The sequence below is a fragment of the Neopsephotus bourkii genome, unplaced genomic scaffold (genome assembly GCF_033783945.1).
Source record: "Neopsephotus bourkii isolate Nb327-2 ecotype Australia unplaced genomic scaffold, CSIRO-AGI_Nbou_v1 NB_89, whole genome shotgun sequence".
NCBI lineage: Eukaryota > Metazoa > Chordata > Aves > Psittaciformes > Psittacidae > Neopsephotus > Neopsephotus bourkii.
In genome coordinates, this window is record NW_026900606.1 from 140,650 (window position 1) to 168,176 (window position 27,527).

Sequence of the window (27,527 nt, forward strand, 5' to 3'; positions counted from 1 at the left end):
GATGAGGATGAGGATGATGACACTGGGGGGGCCCCGCCCCCCGACCTGGCCACGCCCCCCGACCTGGCCACGCCCCATCAGGTCCCCGCCGATGACGTCATGGCACAGGCCCCGCCCACATGCTCATGAAGTCACCCCCCTCTGTAGACTCTATGTGGGGCTATGGAGGGGGGGGGGGTGGTCAGAAGTTGGGGTCTGCCTTGGTGGGGCTCTGAAGGCTCCTGGCCCCTGCCAGGGGCACCCCCATCTGCAGCAGGTCCCTGGGGGGAGATGGGGGTCACATGGAGATGGGGTCCCCCCATAACCTCCCATAACCCCCTATACCCCCCACACCCCCCATACCCCCACTCCCCCCATACCCCCACATCCCCCATACCCCCCATCCCCCCATATCCCCCATACCCCCAACCCATACCCCCATCCCCCCAACCCCCATACCCCACCCCCATACCCCCACCCCATCCCCCATCCCCCACCCCCATACCCCCATACCCAACCCCCCCATACCCCCCACACCCCCAATACCCCCCCATACCCCCCATACCCCCCCATCCCCCCCGTACCCCCCTCACCGCGGCATCAGCTCCATTCCGGTGCCGCCGGCGCCATCGGAGCCCTCCTTGAGCTGCAGCGTCCGGAGCCCAAAGGGGGGGCCCATGGGGGGGCCGCCCACATCCGGCCTGGGAAGGGGGCAATGGGGAGGGCTCACCCCATAGAGCCCATAGAGCCCCATAGAGCCCCATAGAGCCCATAGAGCCCCATAGAGCCCCATAGAGCCCATAGAGCCCATAGAGCCCCATAGAGCCCATAGAGCCCATAGAGCCCCATAGAGCCCCATAGCCCCCATAGAGCCCCATAGACCCCATAGAGCCCCATAGCCCCCATAGAGCCCCATAGCCCCCCTAGCCCCGGTACCGGTGTGGGCCGTGCAGCGCCGGCGGGTGCCGGATGAGGCGGTCGAGGGCGCTGAGGAGCGCAGGGAAGCGGGGGCGGGCGCGGGGGTCCCGGCGCCAGCACTGGAGCATGAGGCGGTGCAGGGGGGGGGGGCAGCGCGGCGGCCGCGGTAACCGGTACCCGTGCTCGATGGCGCGGATCACCTGCGGCAGCGGGGGGGGTAAGGTCAGCCAATGGGGTCCATTGACCATAGGGATCCATTCAGCCAATGGGGTCCATTGACCAATGGGGTCCATTCAGCCAATGGGGTCCATTGAACATAGGGATCCATTCAGCCAATGGGGTCCATTGAACATAGGGGTCCATTGAGCCATGGCGGTCCATTGAGCCATGGGGGTCCCATTGAGCCAATGGGTTCCATTGACTATAGGGGTCCCATTGAGCCATAGGGAACCATTGACCAATGGGATCCATTGAGCCATAGGGGTCCCATTCACCATAGCGATCCCATTGACCAATGGGATCTCATTGACCATAGGGATCCATTGAGTAATAGGGATCCCATTGAGCCATAGGGATCCATCGACCATAGGAATCCCATTGACACATAAGGATCCCATTGCCCCATAGCCCCCCATTACCTCAATACCCCCCATTGCCACATAGGCCCCCATACCCCCCCATCACCCCATAGCCCTCCATCACCCCATAGCCCCCATCGCCCCATAGCCCCCCATCACCCCATAGCCCCCCATTGCCCCATAGCCCCCCATCACCCCATAGTCCCCATCGCCCCATAGGGCCACATCACCCCATAGCCCCCCATCACCCCATAGCCCCCCAACACCCCATAGCCCCCATGGCCCCCCAGGCGATGACTCACGTCCTGGTTGCACATGTCCCAGTAGGGCCGCTCCCCGAAGGACATCACCTCCCACATGACGATGCCGTAGCTCCAGGCGTCGCTGGCGGACGTGAACTTCCGGGAGGCGATGGCCTCCGGGGCCGTCCATCGGATCGGGATCTTCCCTCCCTACGGAGGCAATGGGGGCAATGGAGCAATGGGGGTCAATGGGGGTGATGGGGCAATGGGGTTAATGGGGGCAATGGGGGCAATGGGGGCAATGGGGCTGATTGGGGGGGTCACTGGGTCTGTGTGTCCTTTGTGCCCACCCCCCTCAGGTGCGGCAGCTTCCGGGTGCAACCAATGGGGCATGGTGAGAGTCACCCATTGACACCCATTGACACCCATTGACACCCATTGACACCCACTGATACCCATTGATACCCATTGATACCCATTGACACCCATTGATACCCATTGACACCCATTGACACCCATAGACACCCATTGATACCCATAGACACCCATTGATACCCATTGATACCCATTGATACCCATTGATACCCATACCCCCCATACCCCCATCCCCCCCTCCCTGTCCCCTCACCATGGAGCTGGTGTAGGTGGGGTCCGCGCAGGCCTCGGGGCGCAGGGCCCGCGAGAGCCCGAAGTCTGAGACCTTGCAGACGAGCTGCGCGTCCACCAGCACATTGCGGGCGGCCAGGTCCCGGTGCACGAACCCGCACAGCGCCAGGTACCGCATCCCGGCCGCCACCCCGCGGAGCATGGCCAGCAGCTGCAGCGTGCCCAGCGCCCCCTGCCGGCCCTGCGGGAGCAGTGCAATGGGGATTGCATGGGACTGAATACACCATAGGGATACATAGAGACACAGCAGCTGCAGCGTGCCCAGCGCCCCCTGCCGGCCCTGCGGGAGCAGTGCAATGGGGAATGCATGGGACTGGATACACCATAGGGATACATAGAGACCCCATAGAGAACATAGAGACACAAACCAAACCATAGAGACACAATCAGCGGCCCAGCGCCCCCTGCCGGCCCTCGGGAGCACAGGAAGGGACTGGATACACCATAGGGATACATAGAGACCCCATAGAGACACAGCAGCTGCAGCGTGCCCAGCGCCCCCTGCCGGCCCTGCGGGAGCAGTGCAATGGGGAATGCATGGGACTGGATACACCATAGGGATACATAGAGACCCATAGAGAACATAGAGACACAAAACACAAAACCAAACCAAAACCAAAACACAACCCACCACCAACAACAACCAAAACCAAAACCCATAGAGAACATAGAGACCCCATAGAGACACAGCAGCTGCAGCGTGCCCAGCGCCCCCTGCCGGCCCTGCGGGAGCAGTGCAATGGGGAATGCATGGGACTGGATACACCATAGGGATACATAGAGACACATAGAGACACATAGAGACACATAGAGACACAGCAGCTGCAGCCTGCCCAGCGCCCCCTGCCGGCCCTGCGGGACACATGCAATGGGGAATGTATGGGACTGGATACACCATAGGGATACATAGAGACACATAGAGACACATAGAGACCATAGAGACACATAGAGATACATAGAGACACATGAACCATAGGAACATAGAGACACATAGAGACCATAGAGACACATAGAGACCATAGAGACACATAGAGACCATAGAGACACATAGAGACCCATAGAGACACATAGAGACACATAGAGACACATAGAGACCCCATAGAGACACAGCAGCTGCAGCGTGCCCAGCGCCCCCTGCCGGCCCTGCGGGAGCAGTGCAATGGGGAATGCATGGGACTGGATACACCATAGAGACACATAGAGACACATAGAGACACATAGAGACACATAGAGACACATAGAGACACATAGAGACACATAGAGACACATAGAGACACATAGAGACCATAGAGACCATAGAGAACATAGAAAACATAGAGAACATAGAGACACATAGAGACACATAGAGACACATAGAGACCCATAGAGACACATAGAGACCATAGAGACCATAGAGACCATAGAGAACATAGAGAACATAGAACCAAAACCAAAACACAAACCCATAGAGACCATAGAGAACATAGAGAACATAGAGAACATAGAGACACATAGAGCCCATAGACCATAGCCCATACCCCATACATTCCATGTCCCATACCCCCCATACCCCCATCCCCCCTCACCCTAAGGAACGCATCCAGGGCCCCATTCTCCATGTACTCGCTGAGGATCATGCTTGGGGTGCTGTCCCCCCATGCTCACCCTAAGGAACGCATCCAGGGCCCCATTCTCCATGTACTCGCTGAGGATCATGCTTGGGGTGCTGTCCCCCCATGCTCACCCTAAGGAACGCATCCAGGGCCCCATTCTCCATGTACTCGCTGAGGATCATGCTTGGGGTGCTGTCCCCCCATGCTCACCCTAAGGAACGCATCCAGGGCCCCATTCTCCATGTACTCGCTGAGGATCATGCTTGGGGTGCTGTCCCCCCATGCTCACCCTAAGGAACGCACCCAGGGCCCCATTCTCCATGTACTCGCTGAGGATCATGCTTGGGGTGCTGTCCCCCCATGCTCACCCTAAGGAACGCATCCAGGGCCCCATTCTCCATGTACCCAAACCCCCACCACCCAAACCACCCCCACCCAACACCCCACACCCAAAACCCCCCCCACCACCCAACACCCCACCCAACCCAACACCCCCCCCACCACCCAAAACCCCACCCCACCCAACCCCAGGGCCCCATTCTCCATGTACTCGCTGAGGATCATGCTTGGGGTGCTGTCCCCCCATGCTCACCCTAAGGAACGCATCCAGGGCCCCATTCTCCATGTACTCGCTGAGGATCATGCTTGGGGTCACCAGGGCCCCATTCTCCATGTACTCGCTGAGGATCATGCTTGGGGTGCTGGCTGTCCCCCCATGCTCACCCTAAGGAACGCATCCAGGGCCCCATTCTCCATGTACTCGCTGAGGATCATGCTTGGGGTGCTGTCCCCCCATGCTCACCCTAAGGAACGCACCCAGGGCCCCATTCTCCATGTACTCGCTGAGGATCATGCTTGGGGTGCTGTCCCCCCATGCTCACCCTAAGGAACGCATCCAGGGCCCCATTCTCCATGTACTCGCTGAGGATCATGCTTGGGGTGCTGTCCCCCCATGCTCACCCTAAGGAACGCATCCAGGGCCCCATTCTCCATGTACTCGCTGAGGATCATGCTTGGGGTGCTGTCCCCCATGCTCACCCTAGGAACCAGGGCCCCATTCTCCATGTACTCGCTGAGGATCATGCTTGGGGTGCTGTCCCCCCATGCTCACCCTAAGGAACGCATCCAGGGCCCCATTCTCCATGTACTCGCTGAGGATCATGCTTGGGGTGCTGTCCCCCCATGCTCACCCTAAGGAACGCATCCAGGGCCCCATTCTCCATGTACTCGCTGAGGATCATGCTTGGGTGCTGTCCCCCATGCTCACCCTAAGGAACGCATCCAGGGCCCCATTCTCCATGTACTCGCTGAGGATCATGCTTGGGGTGCTGTCCCCCCATGCTCACCCTAAGGAACCATCCAGGGCCCCATTCTCCATGTACTCGCTGAGGATCATGCTTGGGGTGCTGTCCCCCCATGCTCACCCTAAGGAACGCGTCCAGGGCCCCATTCTCCATGTACTCGCTGAGGATCATGCTTGGGGTGCTGTCCCCCCATGCTCACCCTAAGGAACGCATCCAGGGCCCCATTCTCCATGTACTCGCTGAGGATCATGCTTGGGGTGCTGGCTGTCACCACCCCCCGCAGCAGCACCACATTGGGGTGCCGGAACTGCCCCATCCGCGCCGCCTCCGCCAGGAACTCCCGGCGCTGGCGCTCCCCCGCGCCCCCCTTCAGGGTCTTCACGGCCACCGGCACCTCGGGGAGCCCCGGCAGCGCCAGGCGGCCCCGGCAAACCTCCCCGAACTCGCCTGGGGGGACAGGGGGCAAGGGGGGTCACGGGGGGGGGGCTATGGGGGTGTCACGGGGGGGGCTATGGGGGTGTATGGGGATGCAGGGGGCACATAGGGATATATAGGGATACATAGGGGTATATAGGGATGTATAGGGATATATGGGGATATACAGGGATGTATAGGGGTATATGGGGATATATAGGGATGTATAGGGATGCATAGGGATATATAGGGATGTATAGGGATGCAGGGGGCACAGAGGGATACATAGGGATGCATGGGGCACATAGGGATACATAGGGATACAGGGGGCACGTAGGGATACATAGGGATGCATGGGGCACATAGGTGTACATAGGGATGCAGGGGGCACAGGGGGATACATAGGGATATATGGGGCACATAGGGATACAGGGGGCACGTAGGGATACACAGGGATACAGAGGGCACAGGGGGATACATAGGGATACATGGCGCACATAGGGGTACATAGGGATACAGGGGGCACATAGGGATACACAGGGATACATGGAGCACATAGGGATACATAGGGATACAGGGGGCACGTAAACACAAACACACAAAAAAACAACAAACACAAAACACACAAAAAAACAACAAACACATAGGGATACATGGGGCACATAGGGATACAGGGGGCACATGGGGATACATAGGGACCCATGGGACACATAGGGACCATAGGGACCCATAGGGACCATAGGGACCCATAGGGCACATAGGGACCATAGGGACCCATAGGCACCCATAGGGACCATAGGGACCCATAGGCACCCATAGGGCCCATAGGCACCCATAGGGACCCATAGGCACCCATAGGGACCCATAGGGACCCATAGGACCCATAGGCACCCATAGGGACCCATAGGCACCCATAGGGACCATAGGGACCATAGGGCCCATAGGCACCCATGGGGTCACCTGCCCCGATGACCTCCTCGATCTTGACGCAGGTGACATCGATCTCCTGAGCAAAGTCCCTGAGCGCCAGCCCCGGGTCCTCGTACGTCAGGGGGTCAATGTAGAGCTTCCCCCCTGCACCGGCACCCAGCGTCACCCAGGGGCACCGGGGGCAAGGGGGCAAGGGGGGCAATGGGTGTCAATGGATGTCAATGGGTATCAATGGGATCAATGGGTGTCAATGGGTGTCAATGGGTGTCAATGGGTGTCAATGGGTGTCAATGGGTATCAATGGGTGTCAATGGGTATCAATGGGTGTCAATGGGTGTCAATGGGTGTCAATGGGTGTCAATGGGTGTCAATGGGTCAATGGGTATCAATGGGTGTCAATGGGTATCAATGGGTATCAATGGGTGTCAATGGGTGTCAATGGGTGTCAATGGGTGTCAATGGGTGTCAATGGGTGTCAATGGGTATCAATGGGTATCAATGGGTGTCAATGGGTGTCAATGGATCAATGGGTGTCAATGGGTGTCAATGGGTATCAATGGGTGTCAATGGGTGTCAATGGGTGTCAATGGGTGTCAATGGGTATCAATGGGTGTCAATGGGTGTCAATGGGTGTCAATGGGTATCAATGGGTGTCAATGGGTGTCAATGGGTGTCAATGGGTGTCAATGGGTATCAATGGGTGTCAATGGGTGTCAATGGGTGTCAATGGGTATCAATGGGTATCAATGGGTGTCAATGGGTGTCAATGGGTATCAATGGGTATCAATGGGTGTCAATGGGTATCAATGGGTGTCAATGGGTGTCAATGGGTGTCAATGGGTGTCAATGGGTGTCCATGGGTGACTCTCACCGTGCTCCGAGGGCTCTTCCATTTCCTCCTTGTGCCGGAGGCTGCGGCGCCTGAAGGGGGGGGCAGAAGGGACACGGGTGACCCAGTGACCCCCCCAACCAGCCCCATAGCCCCCATTATCCCCCCATAGCCCCCATTACTCCCATTGCCCCCATTACCCCATTGCCCCCATTATCCCCATTGCCCCATTACCCCCATTGCCCCATTACCCCATAGCCCCATTACCCCCATTACCCCCCCATAGCCCCCTTTACCCCATCACCCCCATTACCCCCATACCCCCCATTACCCCATAGCTCCCATTACCCCATAGCCCCCATTCCCCCCATAGCCCCATTACCCCCATAGCCCCCATTGCCCCCCGGGCCCCCCTCACCTGAGGCAGAGCAGGGTCCCCCCCAGCAGCGCCAGCACCAGGAGCCCCCCAAGAGCCGCGGCTCCGGCCATGATCCCCCCCTGCTCCGAGCGGGCCCCCTCTGGGGGGGGAAACAGGGAGGGGTCATTGGGGGGGCACAGGGGCCCAAAGGGGGTTATGGGGGTCCCAGTGGGTACTGGGGGGGTCCCAGTGGGTACTGGGGGGGGTCCCAAAGGGGTCATGGGGGGGGTCTCAAAGGGGTCATGGGGGGGTCCCATTTACAAGGCGGTGTCAATGGGGGGGTCCCATGGGGTCCATGCGGTGTCAATGGGGGGGTCCCATGGGGTCCATGCGGTGTCAATGGGGGTGTCCCATGGGGGGGTCCATGCGGTGTCAATGGGGGGGTCCCATGGGGTGTCAATGGGGGGTCCCATGGGGTCAATGGGGTGTCAATGGGGGGGTCCCATGGGGGGGTCCATGGGTGTCAATGGGGGGGTCCATGGGGTGTCAATGGGGGGGTCCCATGGGGTCATGGGGTCAATGGGGGGGTCCATGGGGGGGTCAATGGGGGGGTCCCATGGGGTGTCAATGGGGGGGTCCCATGGGGGGATCCCATGTGGTGTCAATGGGGGTGTCCCATGGGGGGGTCCATGCGGTGTCAATGGGGGGGTCCCATGGGGGGGTCCATGCGGTGTCAATGGGGGGGTCCCATGGGGGGGTCCATGCGGTGTCAATGGGGGGGTCCCATGGGGGGGTCCATGGGGTGTCAATGGGGGGGTCCCATGGGGGGTCCCATGCGGTGTCAATGGGGGGGTCCCATGGGTCAATGGGGTTCAATGGGGGGGTCCCATGGGTCAATGGGGGTCAATGGGGTTCAATGGGGGGGTCCCATGGGGGGGTCCATGGGGGTCAATGGGGGGGTCCCATGGGGGGGTCCATGTGGTGTCAATGGGGGGGTCCCATGGGTCAATGGGAGTCAATGGGGGGGTCCCATGGGGGGGTCCATGCGGTGTCAATGGGGGGGTCCCATGGGGGGGTCAATGGGGGGTGAATGGGTGTCAATGGGGGGGTCCATGGGGGGGTCCATGGGGTGTCAATGGGGGGGTCCCATGGGGGGGTCCCATGGGGGAGTCCCATGCGGTGTCAATGGGGGGGTCCATGGGGGGGGTCCCATGGGGTGTCAATGGGGGGGTCCCATGGGGGGGTCCCATGGGGGGGGCCTCACCGGTGCCCTGGGGGCTCACGGCCGTCTCAGGCCCGAAGTCCCCGTACCCGGCCTCGGAGCGGGCTCGCACCCGCACCCCATAGAGCCCCCCCCGGCGCAGCCCCCCCAGCTCCACCCGCGCCGACGGCACCTTAAGGAACATGGGGGGGCCCTCGCCCCCCCCCACCTGTGCATGGCAGGAAACAACAGGAGCCGTTGAACTGCATTGACCCCAGTGCTCCCAGTGCTCCCAGTGCCACCAGTGCCCCCATTTGCCCCCTATTTCCCCATTGCTCCCATGGCCCCCATTACCCCATTGCCCCCATTACCCCATTGCCCCCATTGCCCCCATTACCCCCATTGTCCCCATCACCTCCATCACCCCCATTACCCCATTGCTCCCATTGCCCCCATTGCCCCCATTGCCCCCATTGTCCCCATTGCTCCCATTGTCCCCATCACCCCTATTACCCCATTGCCCCCATTACCCCATTGCACCCATTGCCCCATTGCCCCCATTGCCCCCATTCCCCCATTGCCCCCATTACCCCATTGCCCCCATTACCCCCATTGCCCCCATCACCTCCATCACCCCATTACCCCATTGCTCCCATTGCCCCCATTGTCCCCATTGCCCCCATTGCCCCCATTGCTCCCATTGCCCCCATCACCCCCATTACCCCCATTTCCCCCATTACCCCATTGCTCCCATTGCCCCCATTGTCCCCATTGCCCCCATTACCCCCATTGCCCCCATCACCCCCATTACCCCCATCTCCCCATTACCCCATTGCCCCCATTACCCCCATCCCCCCCCCTCCCCCCCTCACCTTCTCATAGTATTTGACCTCATAGTCCAGGACGTGCCCCCCCGGGGGGGGAGGGGGGGGTGCCGGCCATGACAGCGTCACCCCGGTGGGGGAGGCCCCGACCCGCACCACGTCCACCACCGGTAACGGCACTGGGGGGGGGGGGGGATTGGGGTTACTGCAGGTCAGTGCGGGGTTACTAGAGGGCATTGGGGTCACCTGGGGGTCACGTTGGGGTTACTGCCGGTCATTGGGGTCACCTGGGGGTCACGTTGGGGTTACTGCCGGTCATTGGGGTCACTTGGGGTCATTGGGGTTACTCGCGGGCATTTCGCTCGGTTTTGAGAAGCCCGGGGTTACTTCAGGTCAAGCCGGGGTTACTTTAGGTCATTCTCAGGGCCCCCTCGGGGTTACTCGCGGTCATTGGGGTTACTCGAGGTCACTTTGGGGTTACTAGAGTTCACTTTGGGGTTACTCGCGGTCACCGGGGTTACTCGAGGTCACCGGGGTTACTCGAGGTCATTTCGGGCTCTTTGAGGTCACTTTGGGTCATTTCAGCCTCTATGGGGTAACTTTGGGTCATTTTGAGTGATTTTGGGGCGGTTTTGGTGTCTTTGGGCCATTTTCAGTGATTTTGGGCAGTTTTGGGGTGCCTTTGGGCCAGTTTGAGTGCTTTGGGGTCACTTTGGATCAGTTCAGGGTCACTTTGGATTTTTGGGGGGGGGGGGTCTATTTGGGGCCACTTTGGGTCCTTTTGGGTGGCCTGGGGCACTTTGTGTCACTTCGGGTCATTTTGGGGTGTATTTTGGGGCACTTTGGGTCAGTTCAGGTCCATTCAGAGCAGTCTGGGTCCATTTGGGTCCAGTCGGGTCATTTCCGGTCTGTCCAGGTCAGGTTCGGATCCATTCGGGTCCATTAGGATCCGTTTGGGTCCGTTCGGGTCCATTCCGGTCAGTTCCAGTCTGTTCCGGTCCGTTTGGATCCGTTCCGGTCCGTCCGGATCCATTCGGGTCCATTCGGATCTGTTCGGGTCCGTCCGGGTCCGTTCCGGTCAGTTCGGGTCCATTCGGATCTGTTCGGTTCCGTCCGGGTCCATTCGGATCCGTTCGGATCCATTCGGGTCCGTTCAGGTCAGTTCCGGTCAGTCCGAGTCCGTTCGGATCCATTCGGGTCCATTCGGATCCGTTCGGGTCCATCTGGGTCCGTTCCGGTCAGTCCGGGTCCGTCCGGGTCCGTTCAGGTCAGTTCCGGTCAGTCCGAGTCCGTTCGGATCCATTCGGGTCCATTCGGATCCGTTCGGATCCATCTGGGTCCGTTCAGGTCAGTCCGGGTCCGTTCCGGTCAGTCCGGGTCCGTCCGGCTCCGTTCAGGTCAGTTCCGGTCAGTCCGAGTCCGTTCGGATCCATTCGGGTCCATTCAGATCCGTTCGGGTCCATCTGGGTCCGTTCAGGTCAGTCCGGGTCCGTTCCGGTCAGTCCGAGTCCGTTCGGGTCCGTTCGGACCCGTCCGGGTCCGTTCAGGTCAGTTCCGGTCAGTCCGAGTCCGTTCGGATCCATTCGGGTCCATTCGGATCCGTTCGGGTCCATCTGGGTCCGTTCCGGTCAGTCCGAGTCCGTTCGGGTCCGTTCGGACCCGTCCGGGTCCGTCAGGTCAGTTCCGGTCAGTCCGGGTCCGTTCCGGTCAGTCCGAGTCCGTTCGGGTCCGTCAGGTCCGTTCCGGTCAGTCCGGGTCCGTTCGGGTCCGTTCGGGTCCGTTCGGGTCCGTCCGGGTCCGTTCAGGTCAGTTCCGGTCAGTCCGGGTCCGTTCGGATCCATTCGGGTTCCTACGGATCCGCTCGGGTCCGCCCCCCCCCTCCCCGCGCTCACCCTCCCCGCAGCACGTGACGTTGACGTCGGCGCTGGCGGCGGGGACGGGGCTGAGCGCGCTCACGCCGCTGGTGGCGGTGACCCGGAAGCTGTAGCGGAGGCGCGCGCGGAGGCCGCTGACGGTGACCGCGGGGGCGCGCACGGCGGCGGCCCCGGGGCTGAAGCTGAGGCCGGAGCAGGGCGCGCACGGCCCCGCCCCCTCCCGCGCCGGGCACTGCCGGCACGTGACCGAGAAGGAGAGGTCCGCGCGCTCGGCCCCGACGCGGGGGCGCGCCCAGAGCAGCCGCGCCACGGAGCCGTTGAGGAGGGCCTGGAGACCACGTGGGGCCGAGGGGGGAGCTGCGGGGAGGGGGGGAGATGGATATAGAGCAGCCCTATGGGGCATCCCTATGGAGCAGCCCTATGGGTATAGAGCATCCCTATGGGGCATCCCTATGGAGCATCCCTATGGGTATAGAGCAGCCCTATGGGTATGGATATAGAGCATCCCTATGGGGCATCCCTATGGAGCAGCCCTATGGATATAGAGCATCCCTATGGGGCATCCCTATGGAGCATCCCTATGGAGCATCCCTATGGGTATAGAGCATCCCTATGGGTATAGAGCATCCCTATGGAGCACCCCTATGGGTATAGAGCATCCCTATGGGGCATCCCTATGGAGCAGCCCTATGGGTATAGAGCATCCCTATGGAGCACCCCTATGGGTATAGAGCATCCCTATGGGTATGGATATAGAGCAGCCCTATGGGGCATCCCTATGGAGCAGCCCTATGGGTATAGAGCATCCCTATGGAGCATCCCTATGGAGCATCCCTATGGATATAGAGCATCCCTATGGAGCATCCCTATGGGTATAGAGCATCCCTATGGAGCATCCCTATGGGTATAGAGCATCCCTATGGGTATGGATATAGAGCAGCCCTATGGGGCATCCCTATGGAGCATCCCTATAGAGCATCCCTATGGAGCATCCCTATGGAGCATCCCTATGGAGCATCCCTATGGGGCATCCCTATAGAGCATCCCTATGGGGCATCCCTATGGATATAGAGCATCCCTATGGGGCATCCCTATGGAGCAGCCCTATGGGTATAGAGCATCCCTATGGGGCATCCCTATGGGGCATCCCTATGGGGCATCCTATAGAGCATCCCTATGGAGCATCCCTATAGAGCATCCCTATGGAGCATCCCTATGGATATAGAGCATCCCTATGGGTATAGAACACCCCTATAGAGCATCCCTATGGATATAGAGCATCCCTATGGAGCATCCCTATGGGTATAGAGCATCCCTATGGGGCATCCCTATGGGTATAGAGCATCCCTATGGAGCATCCCTATGGGTATAGAGCATCCCTATGGGGCATCCCTATGGATATGGAATAGAGCATCTCTATGGATATGAAATAGAGCATCCTACTGAGCATGGATGATGGAGTCTGCACCCCCAATTCCACCTCCTCCCATACCCCCAGCCCCACAGTTCACCCCCTCCATAGACCCAGGCCCCCAGTACCCCCCATAGGAACCCAATACCCCCCATAGGACCCCATAGAGCCCCATAGTACCCCATAGCCCCCCCATAGGACCCCATAGAGCCCCATAGGACCCCATAGCTCCCCCATATCCCCCCCCAGTGCTCCCTGGTCCCTACCGGAGCAGCGGAGCTCGGGGCCCTCCCCGGGGGCCCGGAAGTGCCCGGGGCTGCAGGCGCAGGCGGCGGCACCGGGGGTTGGGGCCTGGCTCCCGGGGGGGCAGGGCTGGCACCGCCCCTCCCCCACCTCCGCCTTGAAGCTGCCGGGGGGGCAGGCTGGGGGGGGGGGGAGGGGAGGGGAGAGAGAGGGAGGGGTCATGTGGGGACACAGCTGGGACACCGGGATCCATAGCGCCCCATAGGACCCCATAGCGCCCATAGCACCCCATAGCACCCATAGCACCCATACAGTATCCCATAGCACCCCATAGCGCCCATACAGTGTCCCACTGCACCCACAGACTGCCCCATAGCACCCCATAGCACCCATGCAGTATCCCATAGCACCCATACACTACCCCACAGCCCCCATAGCCCACATACAGTTCCCCACAGCCCCCATAGACGCCATACCCTGCCCCATAGCCCCCATAGCCCCCATACAGTGCCCCATACCCCCCCATACCCCCCATACCCTGCCCCATAGCCCCCATACCCTGCCCCATAGCCCCCATACCCTGCCCCACATCCCCCCCATACCCTGCCCCATAGCCCCCATAGCCTGCCCCATAGCCCCCCCATACCCTGCCCCATAGCCCCCATACCCTGCCCCATAGCCCCCCATACCCTGCCCCACATCCCCCCCATACCCTGCCCCATAGCCCCACACCCCCTGCCCCATAGCCCCACATCCTGCCCCATAGCCCCACACCCCTGCCCCATAGCCCCCATAACCTGCCCCATAGCTCCCCTATAACCTGCCCCACATCCCCCATAACCTGCCCCATAGCCCCACACCCCTCCATCCCCCATACCCTGCCCCATAGCCACCCCACAGCCACCCCATACCCTGCCCCATAGCAACCCCATACCCTGCCCCATAGCCACCCCATACCCTGCCCCATAGCCACCCCATACCCTGCCCCATAGCCCCCATACCCTGCCCCATAGCCCCCATACCCTGCCCCATAGCCCCCATCCCCTGCCCCATAGCCCCCCATACTCACCCCTGCACCCTTCCCCTCCATCCTCCTCGTTGCCAGCCCCGCACTCGCAGCCCTGCGCGGGGGGCTCCGCCCACCTCCCGTCCTCGCGGCAGTACATGAGGGGCATCGCCCCTCCCCCCCCCGCCACCACGGCCCCCGGCACGCAGCGCCCCGGCACCGGCGCCACCAGCTCGCGGGGGAGGGTGGGGGGGAAGCGGGCGCGGAGCGAGGTCACTTCCGGGCAGCGGCGCAGGAAGAGGCGAACCGAGAGCAGCGCCAGGCAGGCGCCGGCGTCCTGGAAGGCCACGTAGAGACCGGCGCGGCTCAGGGGGCCCAGGCGCAGCGTGCGCCGGTTCACGCCCCCACTGACACCAGTGACACCAGTAACACCAGTAACACCAGTAACACCGGTGACACCGGTAACACCGGTGCGCCGCCATCCGGCCCGGCTCAGGTGCTCGGCCGCCACCGTGCCCACCTTCACGTAGGGGTTCTCCATCCACGGCGGGGACAGAGCCGTGGCGGTGTCGGCGTCGCTCTCGTGGTAGAACACGGTGAAGGTTTCCTTGCAGGGGCGGGGGGGGAAGGGGGCGGCGCGGGGGTGGCGGTGGGGGGGGGATAGGGAGGAGTTGGGGGGGGTGATATGGGCATCGTCGTTGCCATGGAGACCGTGGATGTCATTGGTGTTGCTATGGGCATCGTCGTTGCCATGGAGACCGTGGATGTCATTGGTGTTGCTATGGGCATCGTCGTTGCCATGGAGACCGTGGATGTCATTGGTGGTGCTAAGGGCATCGTCGTTGCCATGGAGACCGTGGATGTCATTGGTGGTGCTATGGGCATCGTCGTTGCCATGGAGACCGTGGATGTCATTGGTGGTGCTAAGGGCATCGTCGTTGCCATGGAGACCGTGGATGTCATTGGCGGTGCTATGGGCATCGTCGTTGCTAAGGGCATCGTGGTGCCCAGAAGCGTTGCTAAGGGCATCGTGGTTGCCATGGAGACCGTGGATGTCAATGGTGTTGCTATGGGCATCATCGTTGCTAAGGGGATCGTGGTACCCAGAAGCGTTGCTATGGACATCACCGTTGCTATGGGCGTCGTCGTTGCTAAGGGCATCGTGGTTGCCATGGAGACCGTGGATGTCAATGCTGTTGCTATGAGCATCATCGTTACTATGAGCATCGTGGTTGCCATGGAGACCGTGGAGGTCAATGGTGTTGCTATGGGCATCGTCGTTGCTATGGGCATCGTGGTTGGCATGGAGACGGTGGAGGTCAATGGCGTTGCTATGGGCATCATCGTTGCTAAGGGTATCATGGTATCCAGGATAGCTGCTATGAGCATCATGGTTGGCATGGAGACCAGGGCTGTCAATGGCGTTGCTATGGGCATCATCGTTGCTATGAGCATCACGGTATCCAGCGTAGTTGCTATGGGTGTCATGGTTGTCATGGCGATTGTGGTATCCAGCCATGCTGCCATGGGTACCAAGACCTGTGTGAAGAGAGCCATGGTTGCCAAGGACCTTGCCAACAGCATCCTGGTTGCCAAGAGCATCCTTGTTGCCAGGGCCATCACCGAGACCACCCTGGTACCCATCTCCATTGCTGCCTCGCTTGCCTTGCCATTACCAAGAGCATCCCGGTTGCTATGGCCGTTACCAGGAGCATCCCGGTTGCTATGGCCGTTACCAGGAGCATCCCGGTTGCTAGGCAGGTTGCTATGGCCGTTACCAAGAGCATCCCGGTTGCTATGGCCGTTACCAAGAGCATCCCGGTTGCTAGGCAGGTTGCTATGGCCGTTACCAAGAGCATCCCGGTTGCTAGGCAGGTTGCTATGGCCGTTACCAAGCGCATCCCGGTTGCTAGGGGGGTTGCTATGGCTGTTACCAAGAGCATCCCGGTTGCTAGGCGGGTTGCTATGGCCGTTACCAAGCGCATCCCGGTTGCTAGGCTGGTTGCTATGGCCGTTACCAAGAGCATCCCGGTTGCTAGGCAGGTTGCTATGGCCGTTACCAAGAGCATCCCGGTTGCTAGGCAGGTTGCTATGGCCGTTACCAAGAGCATCCCGGTTGCTAGGCAGGTTGCTATGGCCGTTACCAAGAGCATCCCGGTTGCTAGGCAGGTTGCTATGGCCGTTACCAAGCGCATCCCGGTTGCTAGGCGGGTTGCTATGGCCGTTACCAAGAGCATCCCGGTTGCTAGGCAGGTTGCTATGGCCGTTACCAAGAGCATCCCGGTTGCTAGGCAGGTTGCTATGGCCGTTACCAAGGGCATCCCGGTTGCTAGGCGGGTTGCTATGGCCGTTACCAAGAGCATCCCGGTTGCTAGGCAGGTTGCTATGGCCGTTACCAAGAGCATCCCGGTTGCTAGGCAGGTTGCTATGGCCGTTACCAAGAGCATCCCGGTTGCTAGGCAGGTTGCTATGGCCGTTACCAAGAGCATCCCGGTTGCTAGGCGGGTTGCTATGGCCGTTACCAAGAGCATCCCGGTTGCTAGGCAGGTTGCTATGGCCGTTACCAAGAGCATCCCGGTTGCTAGGCAGGTTGCTATGGCCGTTACCAAGCATCCCGGTTGCTAGGCAGGTTGCTATGGCCGTTACCAAGAGCATCCCGGTTGCTAGGCGGGTTGCTATGGCCGTTACCAAGCGCATCCCGGTTGCTAGGCAGGTTGCTATGGCCGTTACCAAGAGCATCCCGGTTGCTAGGCGGGTTGCTATGGCCGTTACCAAGAGCATCCCGGTTGCTAGGGGGGTTGCTATGGCCGTTACCAAGAGCATCCCAGTTCCTATGGCCGTTACGAGGAGCATCCCGGTTGCTAGGGGGGTTGCTATGGCCGTTACCAAGAGCATCCCGGTTGCTAGGCCGGTTGCTATGGCCGTTACCATGCGCATCGGTGGTGCTGCTGGCGGTGCCGCGGCGGTGCCGGTGCCGGTGCCGGGGGAGCCCGTCGCAGGCCAGGACGCTGTAGCGCAGCTCCAGGTAGACGTGGGTGGCCCCACGGCGCGGGACCCACTGGGAGCGGAGCCAACTGTTCTGGGGGGGGCCGGGGGGCCCCAGCACCGAGCACACCTCGAACGTGCGCACGGAGGAGCCGCGCTCCGGGTCCAGCGCCGAAACCTCCTCCCACTGCGGGCAATGGGGATGGGGGGGCATGGGGGAGGCCCCTCCGGCCATACCCATACCCCATACCCCATATCCCATACTCCATATCCCATACATCCCATACCCCATATCCCATATCCCATACCCCATACCCCATACCCCATATCCCATACCCCATACCCCATATCCCATACTCCATATCCCATACATCCCATACCCCATACCCCATACCCCATATCCCATACTCCATACCCCATACCCCATATCCCATACCCAATACCCCATATCCCATACCCTATATACTACACCCCATCTACCCCATATTCATATCCCATATATCCCATACCCCATATCCCATAGCCTATATACCACACCGCATACCCCATACCCCATATCCCATACCCCATACCCCATACCCCATATCCCATACCCCATATCCCACACCTGATACCCCACCCCATACATCCCATACATCCCATACCCCATATCCCATACCCCATACCCCATACATCCCATACATCCCATACCCCATATCCCATATCCCATCCATACCATCCACCCCATCCATCTCATACCCTATCAATCCCATCCCCTATATCCCATATGCCATCCCCCATCCCCCATCCCCTATACCCCCATCCCATAATACCCCGCTCCCGGTGCCCACCTGCCCCTCCCCCTCTGGGTACACCGTCCACTTCAGATCCGTTGTCTCCAGCCTCGTGTTCAGCAGCGTCTCTGGGGGGGCACAACGGGGGCGGGGTCAGGGGGGGCCAGACCCACAGCCCAGCCCCACATCCCATAGGAACCCCCCTCTCCAGCCCCACATCCCGGCCCCACATTCCATAGGATCCACATCTCCAATGGCACATCCCAAGCCCCACATCTCTAGACCCACATCCCATAGGAGCCACATCCCAGCCCCACATCCCAGCCCCACATCCCATAGGATCCCCCCCCTCCAGCCCCACATCCCAGCCCCACATCCCAGCCCCACATCCCAGCCCCACATCTCCAGACCCACATCCCATAGCCCCGCATCCCAGCCCCACATCCCAGCCCCATAGCCCCGCATCCCAGCCCCACAGCCCCACATCCCAGCCCCATAGCCCCGCATCCCAGCCCCATATCCCATAGCCCCCCACCCCAGCCCCGCATCCCAGCCCCACAGCCCCACATCCCAGCCCCACATCCCTGCATCCCAGCTCCATAGCCCCACACCCCAGCCCCACACCCCAGCCCCACGGCCCCACACCCCCGCCCCACATCCCCGCACCCCATCCCATAGGATCCCTGTCCCAGCCCCACATCCCGGCCCCACATCCCATAGGATCCCCATTTCCAGCCCCACATCCCGGCCCCACATTTACAGCCCCACATCCCGGCCCCACATCCCATAGGATCCCTGTCCCGGCCCCACAACCCATAGATCCCAGCCCCACTCCCGCCCCAATCCCGGATCCCGTCCCGGCCCCACATCCCATAGGATCCCTGTCCCGGCCCCACATCCCATAGGATCCCTGTCCCGGCCCCACATCCCATAGGATCTATGTCTCAGCCCCACATCCCGGCCCCACATCTCCCCGGATCCCCCCTCCATCCCCACACCCCCCCATCCCCACGCCTGCCCCATAGCGCCCCATAGCTCACCCTCCTCAGCGCACCCCATCTGCACCCACAGCCACAGCAGCCACAGCCCCATAGCGAGGGGGGGGTCCCCAGCGCCCCCTCCCCCCCCTCGGTGCCCGTGGATGGGGGAGGGGGGGCGGATTTTGGGTTCAATCCGGACGGGTTTGGGTCCGTCCGAGCCCGCGGGTCCCGGTCCCTGGGTCCGGGCCCGGGCCCCCCCCTCCCCCCCCCCACCGCAGGGAGGGGCCGGGAACGGAGGGGGAGGGGCAGGAAACGCCTTTGTTGAGCGCTTCCCCCCGGGGGGAGGGGAGGATGCGGGGTCGTGACCCCGGGCAGGGAGGGGGAGGGGGGCCTGAGGGGGGGGTTGGGATGGGAATGGGATGGGAATGGGATGGACTGGGATGGACTGGGATGGATTGGGATGGATTGGGATGGAATGGGATGGATTGGGATGGGTTGGGATGGGAATGGGATGGGAATGGGATGGATTGGGATGGGATTGGGATGGATTGAGATGGATTGGGATGGGATTGGGATGGGAATGGGATGGACTGGGATAGATTGGGATGGACTGGGATGGGAATGGGATGGATTGGGATGGACTGGGATGGGATTGGGATGGGAATGGGATGGACTGGGATGGATTGGGATGGGTTGGGATGGACTGGGATGGGTTGGGATGGGAATGGGATGGGATTGGGATGGGATTGAGATGGATTGGGAGGATGGGATTGGGATGGGAATGGGATGGATTGGGATGGGAATGGGATGGATTGGGATACATTGGGATGGACTGGGATGGATTGGCATGGGTTGGGATGGGAATGGGATGGGATTGGGATGGGAATGGGATAGGAATGGGATGGATTGGAATGGGATTGGGATGGATTGGGATGGGAATGGGATGGATTGGGATGGACTGGGATGGATTGGGATGGATTGGGATGGAAATGGATGGGAATGGGATGGATTGGGATGGATTGGGATGGACTGGGATGGATTGGGATGGGAATGGGATGGATTGGGATGGGAATGGGATAGGAATGGGATGGATTGGAATGGGATTGGGATGGATTGGGATGGGAATGGGATGGATTGGGATGGGAATGGGATGGATTGGGATGGATTGGGATGGGTTGGGATGGGAATGGGATGGATTGGGATGGATTGGGATGGACTGGGATGGGTTGGGATGGGATTGGGATGGATTGGGAGGGACTGGGAGGGAATGGGAGGGACTGGGATGGATTGGGATGGGAATGGGATGGGAATGGGATGGACTGGGATGGACTGGGATGGGAATGGTTGGGATTGGTTGGGATTGGGGGGGTCCTTGGGGGTCACAGGGGAGGTCATGGGGGGGGCACCGTTTGTCTTGGGGGGGGGGGGGGTGAAGCTCCCTTTGCGCATGCGCGGAGCTCTCCCGCCCAAATGGCGCCGAGGCCGCGATGGCGCCGCCCAGTCCGGCTTCAGCCTAAACATGGCGGCCCGCAGCCCCTCTCTCGTGACGGCGGGCTGCGCGGCGGCCAATGGGAGGCCACGGCGCATGCGCGGCCCCGCCCCCCCGTGCTCCGTACCATAGAGCCGGAGTCCTCCAAGGCGCCACTTACCCCGCCTCCCGCTACCATAGAGCTCCCCGCTGCGGCCTGCTCCCCTTTCCCATCCTCCCCTCTCATTGCCGCTCCTTCCCTTCCCGCTCCCATCGCGACCACCCCGCAACCACTGAGTCCTCCACCGCGGCTAGAGCGGCCTCCCATCCCGCCTCCTCCTCCACCCTCCTCCCCTTGCGTGTGACGTCACATCCGGCCGGCGCCAACCGGAAGCGGGCGGGCGGCAGCTCTGGCGCGCGCGCTCGCCTCGCGGGGGGGGGGCTGGGTGATCGCGTCGCCACCGGCACCGGCGCGAGGAGCGGAGGTGACGTCAGAACGAGGGTAACGTCACCGGAGAGGTGGGGGTGGTGTCGCGGGGCATTGTGGGCCGGTGGCGGACCCTCACTCCCCCCCCCCGCTCTCCGTGACCGGTTCCGTCCGTAGCAATGGCGGACAGCGATGATGAGTACGACCGGCGCAGGCGGGACAAGTTCCGCCGGGAGCGAAGCGACTACGACCGCTCCCGGGAGCGGGAGGAGCGGCGCCGAGAGGACTGGAGCGACCGGTAACGGCCTTGGAGCGGCCTAAGGGCCCGTTAATGGGAGGGGGTGGGCCCGGAGGAGCAGGCCTTGGAGCAGGCCTAGGCCCTGTTAATGGAGGGGGGTGGGCCCGGAGGACCAGGCCTTGGAGCAGGCCTAGGCCCCGTTAATGGAGGCGGATGGGCCCGGAGGACCAGGCCTTGGAGCGGGCCTAGGCCCTGTTAATGGAGGGGGGTGGGCCCGGAGGACCAGGCCTTGAAGCGGGCCTAGGCCCCGTTAATGGAGGGGGGTGGTCCCGGAGGACCAGGCCTTGGAGCAGGCCCAGGCCCTGTTAATGAACGGGGGTTCCCCCATTGCTTCCCTTTCTCCCCCCCCGTTTCCATAGGGATTGGGACCGGGGCCGGGAGCGCCGGAGCCGTGGCGAGTACCGGGATTACGACCGGCCACGGCGGGAACGCTTCTCCCCCCCCCGCCATGAGCTCAGCCCCCCCCAGAAGCGCCTGCGACGCGATTGGTGAGCACCAGCCCCCCCCCCCCATAATGGATCCCAATGGATCCCAATGGACCCCAATGGACCCCAATGGACCCCAATGGATCCCAATGGATCCGGCTCCATCCTCACCCCCCCCCATTCCCTAGGGATGAGCACAGCACCGATCCCTACCACAGCGGCTACGAGGGGCCCTACAGCGGGGGGGGCGCCGGCCCCACCTACGGCCCCCCCCAGCCCTGGGGGCACCCAGAGATGCACGTGATGCAGCACCACATCCTGCCCATCCAGGCCAGGTAAGGACCCTCCGCGGGCTGAAACGGGCCGGGAATGGTGAAAATACCCCCCAAAAGTGCCCCAAAACACCTGAAAAGTGCCCGAAAACACCCTAAAAGTGCCCCAAAGCACCCTAAAAGTGTCCTAAAACACCCTAAAAGTGCCCCAAAACAAACACCCTAAAAGTGCCCCAAAACACCCTAAAAGTGTCCTAAAACACCCTAAAAGTGCCCCAAAGCACCCTAAAAGTGTCCTAAAACACCCTAAAAGTGCCCCAAAACAAACACCCTAAAAGTGCCCCAAAACACCCTAAAAGTGTCCTAAAACACCCTAAAAGTGCCCAAAAACAAACACCCTAAAAGTGCCCCAAAACACCCTAAAAGTGTCCTAAAACACCCTAAAAGTGCCCCAAAACAAACACCCTCAAAGTGCCCCAAAACACACTGAAAGTGCTCTAAAGCACTCTAAAAGTGCCCTAAAACACCCTAAAAGTGCCCCAAAACAAACACCCTAAAATTGCCCCAAAAACAACCTAAGAGTGCCCCAAAACACCCTGAAAGTGCTCTAAAGCACTCTAAAAGTGCCCTAAAATACTCTAAAAGTGCTCAATAGCACCACAGAATGGGCTGAAACTGCTCAAAAATGGCTTAAAAGCCGCCCAGAAGTGCCCTAAAACACCCTAGAAGTGCCCCAAGTCACTCAATAAGAGCCCCAAACCCCCCTAAACCCCCACCCCCCCAGCCGCCCCATAGCTGCCCCATAGCCGCCCCAAACCCCCCCCATAGCAGCCCCATAGCCCCCCCTAGCTGCCCCATAGCCCCCCCATAGCTGCCCCTAAGCCCCCCCATAGCCGCCCCATAGCTCCCCAAACACCCTAGAAGTGCTCTAAGTCACTTAATAAGAGCCCCAAATCCCCTCTAACCCCCCCAAACCCCCTCCACTGCCGCAATAACTGCCCCATAGCCCCCCCAAACACCCTATAAGTGCCCCAAGTCACTCAATAAGAGCCCCAAACGCCCCCTAAACCACCCCGCCGCCCCATAGCCACCCCAAACCCCCCCCTCAGCCACCCCAAACCCGCCCCGTAGCGCCCCCCATAGCTGCCCCATAGCCCCCCCAAACCCCCCCCCAGCCTCCCCCTAGCTTGCCCACGGGGGTCCTGACGGTGCCGCCGCCCCCCCAAGCAGACTGGGGAGCATCGCGGAGGTGGAGCTGGGCCTGGCCCCCCCCGTGCTCAAGAGCTTCAAGGAGTTCCTGCTCTCGCTGGACGACGCCGTGGACGAGACGGAGGCCGTGAAGCGCTACAACGAGTACAAGGTGGACTTCCGGCGCCAGCAGCTGCAGGACTTCTTCCTGGCCCACAAGGACGAGGAGTGGTGCGTGGGGGGGATGGCCCTAAAACAGGGGGGAATGGGACCAAAACAGGGGGAAACGGAGCCAGAAAGGGGATAAATGACCCCAAAATGGGAGAAATGACCCCAGAAACGGCAGGAATGGACCCAAAAATAGGAAAAATGGGCCAGAAATGGCAGAAATGACCCCAAAATGGGAAAAATGACCCCAGAAATGGCAGGAACGGTCCCAAATATAGGAAAAATGGCCCAGAAATGGCAGAAATGACCCCAAAATGGGAAAAATGGCCCCAGAAAGGGGAAAACCAGCCCAGAAATGGTAGAAATGACCCCAAAATGGGAAAAATGGCCCCAGAAATGGGAAAAATGACCCCAAAATGGCAGGAATGGCCCCAAAAATAGGAAAAATGGCCCAGAAATGGTAGACATGATCCCCAAAATAGGAAAAACAGCCCCAGAACAGGAAAAATGATGCCAGAAATGGCAGGAACGGCCACCAAAATAGAAAAAATGGCCCAGAAATGTCAGAAATAACCCCAATATGGGAAAGAAAGGCCCCCAAACAGGAAAAATGACCCCAGAAATGGCAGGAACAGCCCCCAAAATAGGAAAAATGGCCCCCAAACCCTTGGAGGTGCCCCCAAAAGTGTTAGAAACCCCCTAAACCTGTTGCAAATGCCCCTAAAACGGTTAAAAAGGCCCCTATAACAGTTGGAGACGCCCCCAAAAGCGTTAGAAACACCCCTAAACATGTTAGAAACGCCCCTGAAATGCTCCTGAAAACTTTGAAAACGCCCTAAAAGCTTTAGAAACGCCCCTAAACGTGTTGGAATCGCCCCCAAAGCATTAGAAACGCCCCTAAAACCGTTAAAAACGCCCCTAAAATCGTTGGAGACGCCCCCAAAAGCATTAGAAACGCCCCCAAAACCCTTGGAAACGCCCCCAAAGCGTTGGAACCGCCCCCGCAGCAGCAGCGAGGCCCCAGCCGGGACGAGCCCAAGTGGTCCTGGGCGCGGGGGGGTGTGGGGGGGGGGAGGCGGGGGGTGGTGCCGCGGATCTTTAACGACCGTTCCCTTTTCTCCCCTCCTCGGAAGCGCCCCCTCCGGAGCCGCCTGGAGCCCACCCCCCCCCCCCCATCCCCCCCCATAAGAGCCGGGTTGGTTTGGCCCCCCCCCGGGTTGGAGCGTTCCATGTGCGGCCCGGGGGGGGGCTGCGGGCAGACAGCGAGGGCTGGGCGCCGCGCACAATGCGGCCCAGAGGCGCACAGTGGCAGGACGCAGGCAGGGCGTTTGTTGTTTTCTTTTTGGGGGGGGGACACCCCCTCCCCCCCCCCCCCGCCCCCCCAACCCCCAAAACCCCCCCTTTTTGGAGCATTTTGGGGGTGTTTGTGTCCCCCCCACCCCCGTTTTAATGGTAAGCGCGCCGAAGCGGGGCCTGGATGGACAGAAACGGGTATGTATGACCCCCCCCACCCCATGGCATTGGTAGGATCTGCACCCCCACACTGGGAGCAGGGAGGGGGGGCGGGTGGGGTCTGATATGGGGGTCTCTGCGCCCCAATTGGGGCTGAGGGGGTCCCCATGGCTTGATTGGGTACAAATGACGTCCCCTATGGCCCCCCCCACTATCATGGGGGGCTCCCTGTAGCCCTTTATGCAACTACGGGGGTCCTCGTACCCCAGTTATGAACTGGGGGGTTCCCCCATTTCTTCTCATTAACATATGGGGCTCCTCCTCACCCCGTCTTTGCTATAGTGGGGTACCCCACTGCGTGCCTATGGGGGGGGTCCCATTACCAGGAACACATGTCCCCCCCCAACATTGCAATGGTGCAGTCCAATGTGTGTGTGTGTGGGATGGGGATGGGGCTCCCCCATTGGTGAAATAGGGGGGGGTCCCTGCTCCCTGGAGCATCCCATTGCGTGCCTATGGGGGGTCCCATTCCCCCCCCCCCCGACTGCAGTGGTGCAGCCCAATGTGTGTGTGTATGATGGGGATGGGGCTCCCCCATTGATGCTATAGGGGACCCCCTGGAGCATCTAATCGTGTGCCTATGGGGGGATCCCATTCCCCCCCCACCCATTGCTGCTATAGGGGACCCCCTGGAGCATCCCATTGTGTTCCAATGGGGGATGCTGACTCCATTCCCTTCCCATTGATGCTATAGGGGACCCCCCAGAGCATCCCATTGCGTGCCAATTGGGGGGGGTCTCATCCCCACCCCATTGCTGCTATAGGTACCCCCCGGAGTATCCCATTGTGTGCCAATGGGTGATGCTAACTCCATCGCCCCCATTGCTGCTATAGGGACCCCCCGGAGCATCCCATTGTGTGCCAATGGACAATACTAACTCCATCCCCCCCCGTTGCTGCTATAGGGAACCCCCTGGAGCATCCCATTGTGTTCCAATGGGGGAGTCCCATTCCCCCCCATTGCTGCTATAGGGACCCCGCAGAGCATCCCATAGTGTTCCAATGGGGGATGCTGACTCCATTCCCTTCCCATTGCTGCTATAGGGGCACCCCTGGAGCATCCCATTGCGTGCCAATGGGGGGGTCCCATAGCTGCTATAGGGGTCCCTCTCCCCGGAGCATCCCATTGCGTTCCTATGGTCCATACTAACTCCCCCCCGGCCCCTTCCCCCCAGGTTCCGCTCCAAGTACCACCCGGACGAGGTTGGCCGGCGGCGCCAGGAGGTCCAGGCCGCGCTGCGGAACCGCCTCAACGTCTTCCTCTACCTGGCGGACAACGGCTGGTTCGAGAACCTGCTGCTGGACATCGACCGGGCTCCTGCCATCATCAAGATGCTGGATGCAGGTGGGGACCCCCCCCCATGCCCTGAACCCCATTCGTGGTACCCTGACCCCGTCCATGGTCACCTGACCCCGTCCATGCTCATCTGACCCACATCCCTGATCACCTGACCCCATCCATGGTCACCTAACCCTGTCCATGGTCACCTGACCCCATCCCTGATCACCTGACCCACATCCATGGTCACCCGACCCCATCCCTCATCACGTGATCCCCATCCATGGTGCCCTAAACCCATCCCCAGTGCCCTAAACCCCATCCCTGGTCACCTGACCCCATCCCCGGTGCCCTGAACCCCATCCCCAGTGCCCTAAACCCCATTCATGGAGTCCTAAACCCCATCCCTGATCACCTGACCCCATCCATGGTCACCTGACCCCCATCCTTGATCACCTGACCCCCATCCCTGATGCCCTGACCCCATCCCTGATCACCTGACCGCATCCCTGATCACCTGACCCCATCCCTGATCACGTGACTCCCCCCAGCCGTGATCAAGATGGAGGGGGGCACGGAGCACGACCTCCGCATCCTGGAGCAGGAGGAGGAGGAGGAGCGCGGGGACAAGGCCGAAGGCGCCCGCAAGGAGGAGCCCCGGGCCCCGGAGCCCGAGCGCAAGGGGGGCCCCGAGGACAAGGACGAGAAGAAGGTTTGGGGTCACCCCCTCCCCCCCCCCCCGGGGTGATCTTGGGGTCCCCTTGGCCCCATTGAGCCCTTGGTGGGGTCCCCTCTGTTCCTTGGGGTCTGGGTTGGGTTCCCCCATTGCCCCCCAATGACCTCATTGGCCCCCCAATGACCCCATTGCCCCCCATGACCCCATTGCCCCCAATGACCCCATTGGCCCCCATGACCCCATTATCCCAATGACCCCATTACCCCCCATGACCCCATTGCCCCCCATGACCCTATGGCCCCCAATGCCCCCATTTCCCCCAATGACCCCATTGCCCCCATTGCCCCCCATTACTCCCATTGCCCCCCAATGACTGCATTGCCCCCCATTACTCCCATTTCCCCCCAATGACCGCATTGCCCCCAGGGTGATGGTGAAGCCGGGGGGCAGGAGCCCGGTGCTGTGGGGCCGGAGCAGCAGCAGCAGCCCCAGGAGCAGGACAAGAGCCAGGATGAGGAGGGGGGAACCGAGGGCAAGAAGGTGAGCGGGGACCCCCCTGGCCACGCCCCCTTCAGACCACGCCCCCACCCTGCAGTAGGCTCCTCCCCTTCCTCATTGGCTCCTCCCCTTCCCCACTGCCTCCTCCCCTTTCCACTGCCTCCTGTCGTTCTCTATAGGCTCCTCCCCTTTCCCATTGGCTCCTCCCC

The 27,527-nt window shown here is 61.0% G+C and overlaps 2 protein-coding genes across 2 annotated transcripts; one reads left to right on the top strand and one right to left on the bottom strand.

Moving 5' to 3' along the window:
* Nucleotides 1–902: 902 nt before the first annotated feature.
* On the bottom strand, nt 903–19,249 carry EPHB4 (EPH receptor B4). The gene is made up of 16 exons (XM_061355244.1): nt 19,168–19,249; nt 18,185–18,255; nt 16,976–17,541; nt 16,010–16,920; nt 14,433–15,908; nt 13,387–13,542; nt 11,728–12,066; nt 9,884–10,014; nt 9,075–9,240; nt 7,871–7,970; nt 7,495–7,544; nt 6,654–6,767; nt 5,479–5,726; nt 2,346–2,564; nt 1,778–1,927; nt 903–1,097 (listed from the first exon to the last, which is right to left on the bottom strand). Exons 1-16 carry the CDS (start codon nt 19,217–19,219, stop codon nt 903–905), a joined length of 4,944 nt encoding a protein of 1,647 aa, XP_061211228.1. The 5' UTR covers nt 19,220–19,249.
* A 1,926-nt stretch (nt 19,250–21,175) lies between these two features.
* SRRT (serrate, RNA effector molecule) lies at nt 21,176–27,360 on the top strand (the record flags this gene model as incomplete). The annotated part of the gene is made up of 7 exons (XM_061355255.1): nt 21,176–21,300; nt 21,660–21,788; nt 21,914–22,060; nt 23,225–23,416; nt 26,041–26,210; nt 26,696–26,856; nt 27,247–27,360. Coding segments are annotated over exons 1-7 (1,032 nt in total), but the record flags the coding sequence as incomplete, so codon positions are not given.
* Nucleotides 27,361–27,527: the final 167 nt, after the last annotated feature.

Excerpts from the sequence above, each read along its gene's own strand:
- EPHB4 (XM_061355244.1), bottom strand. The coding sequence starts at position 19,219 with ATGGGGCTGTGGCTGCTGTGGCTGTGGGTGCAGATGGGGTGCGCTGAG. Across the intron at positions 15,909-16,009 it reads CGAGGCAGCAATGGAGATGG|GTCTTGGTACCCATGGCAGC; the intron begins GTACCAGGGTGG and ends CTCTTCACACAG. Across the intron at positions 10,015-11,727 it reads CGTCACGTGCTGCGGGGAGG|TGCCGTTACCGGTGGTGGAC; the intron begins GTGAGCGCGGGG and ends CCCCCCCCCCAG.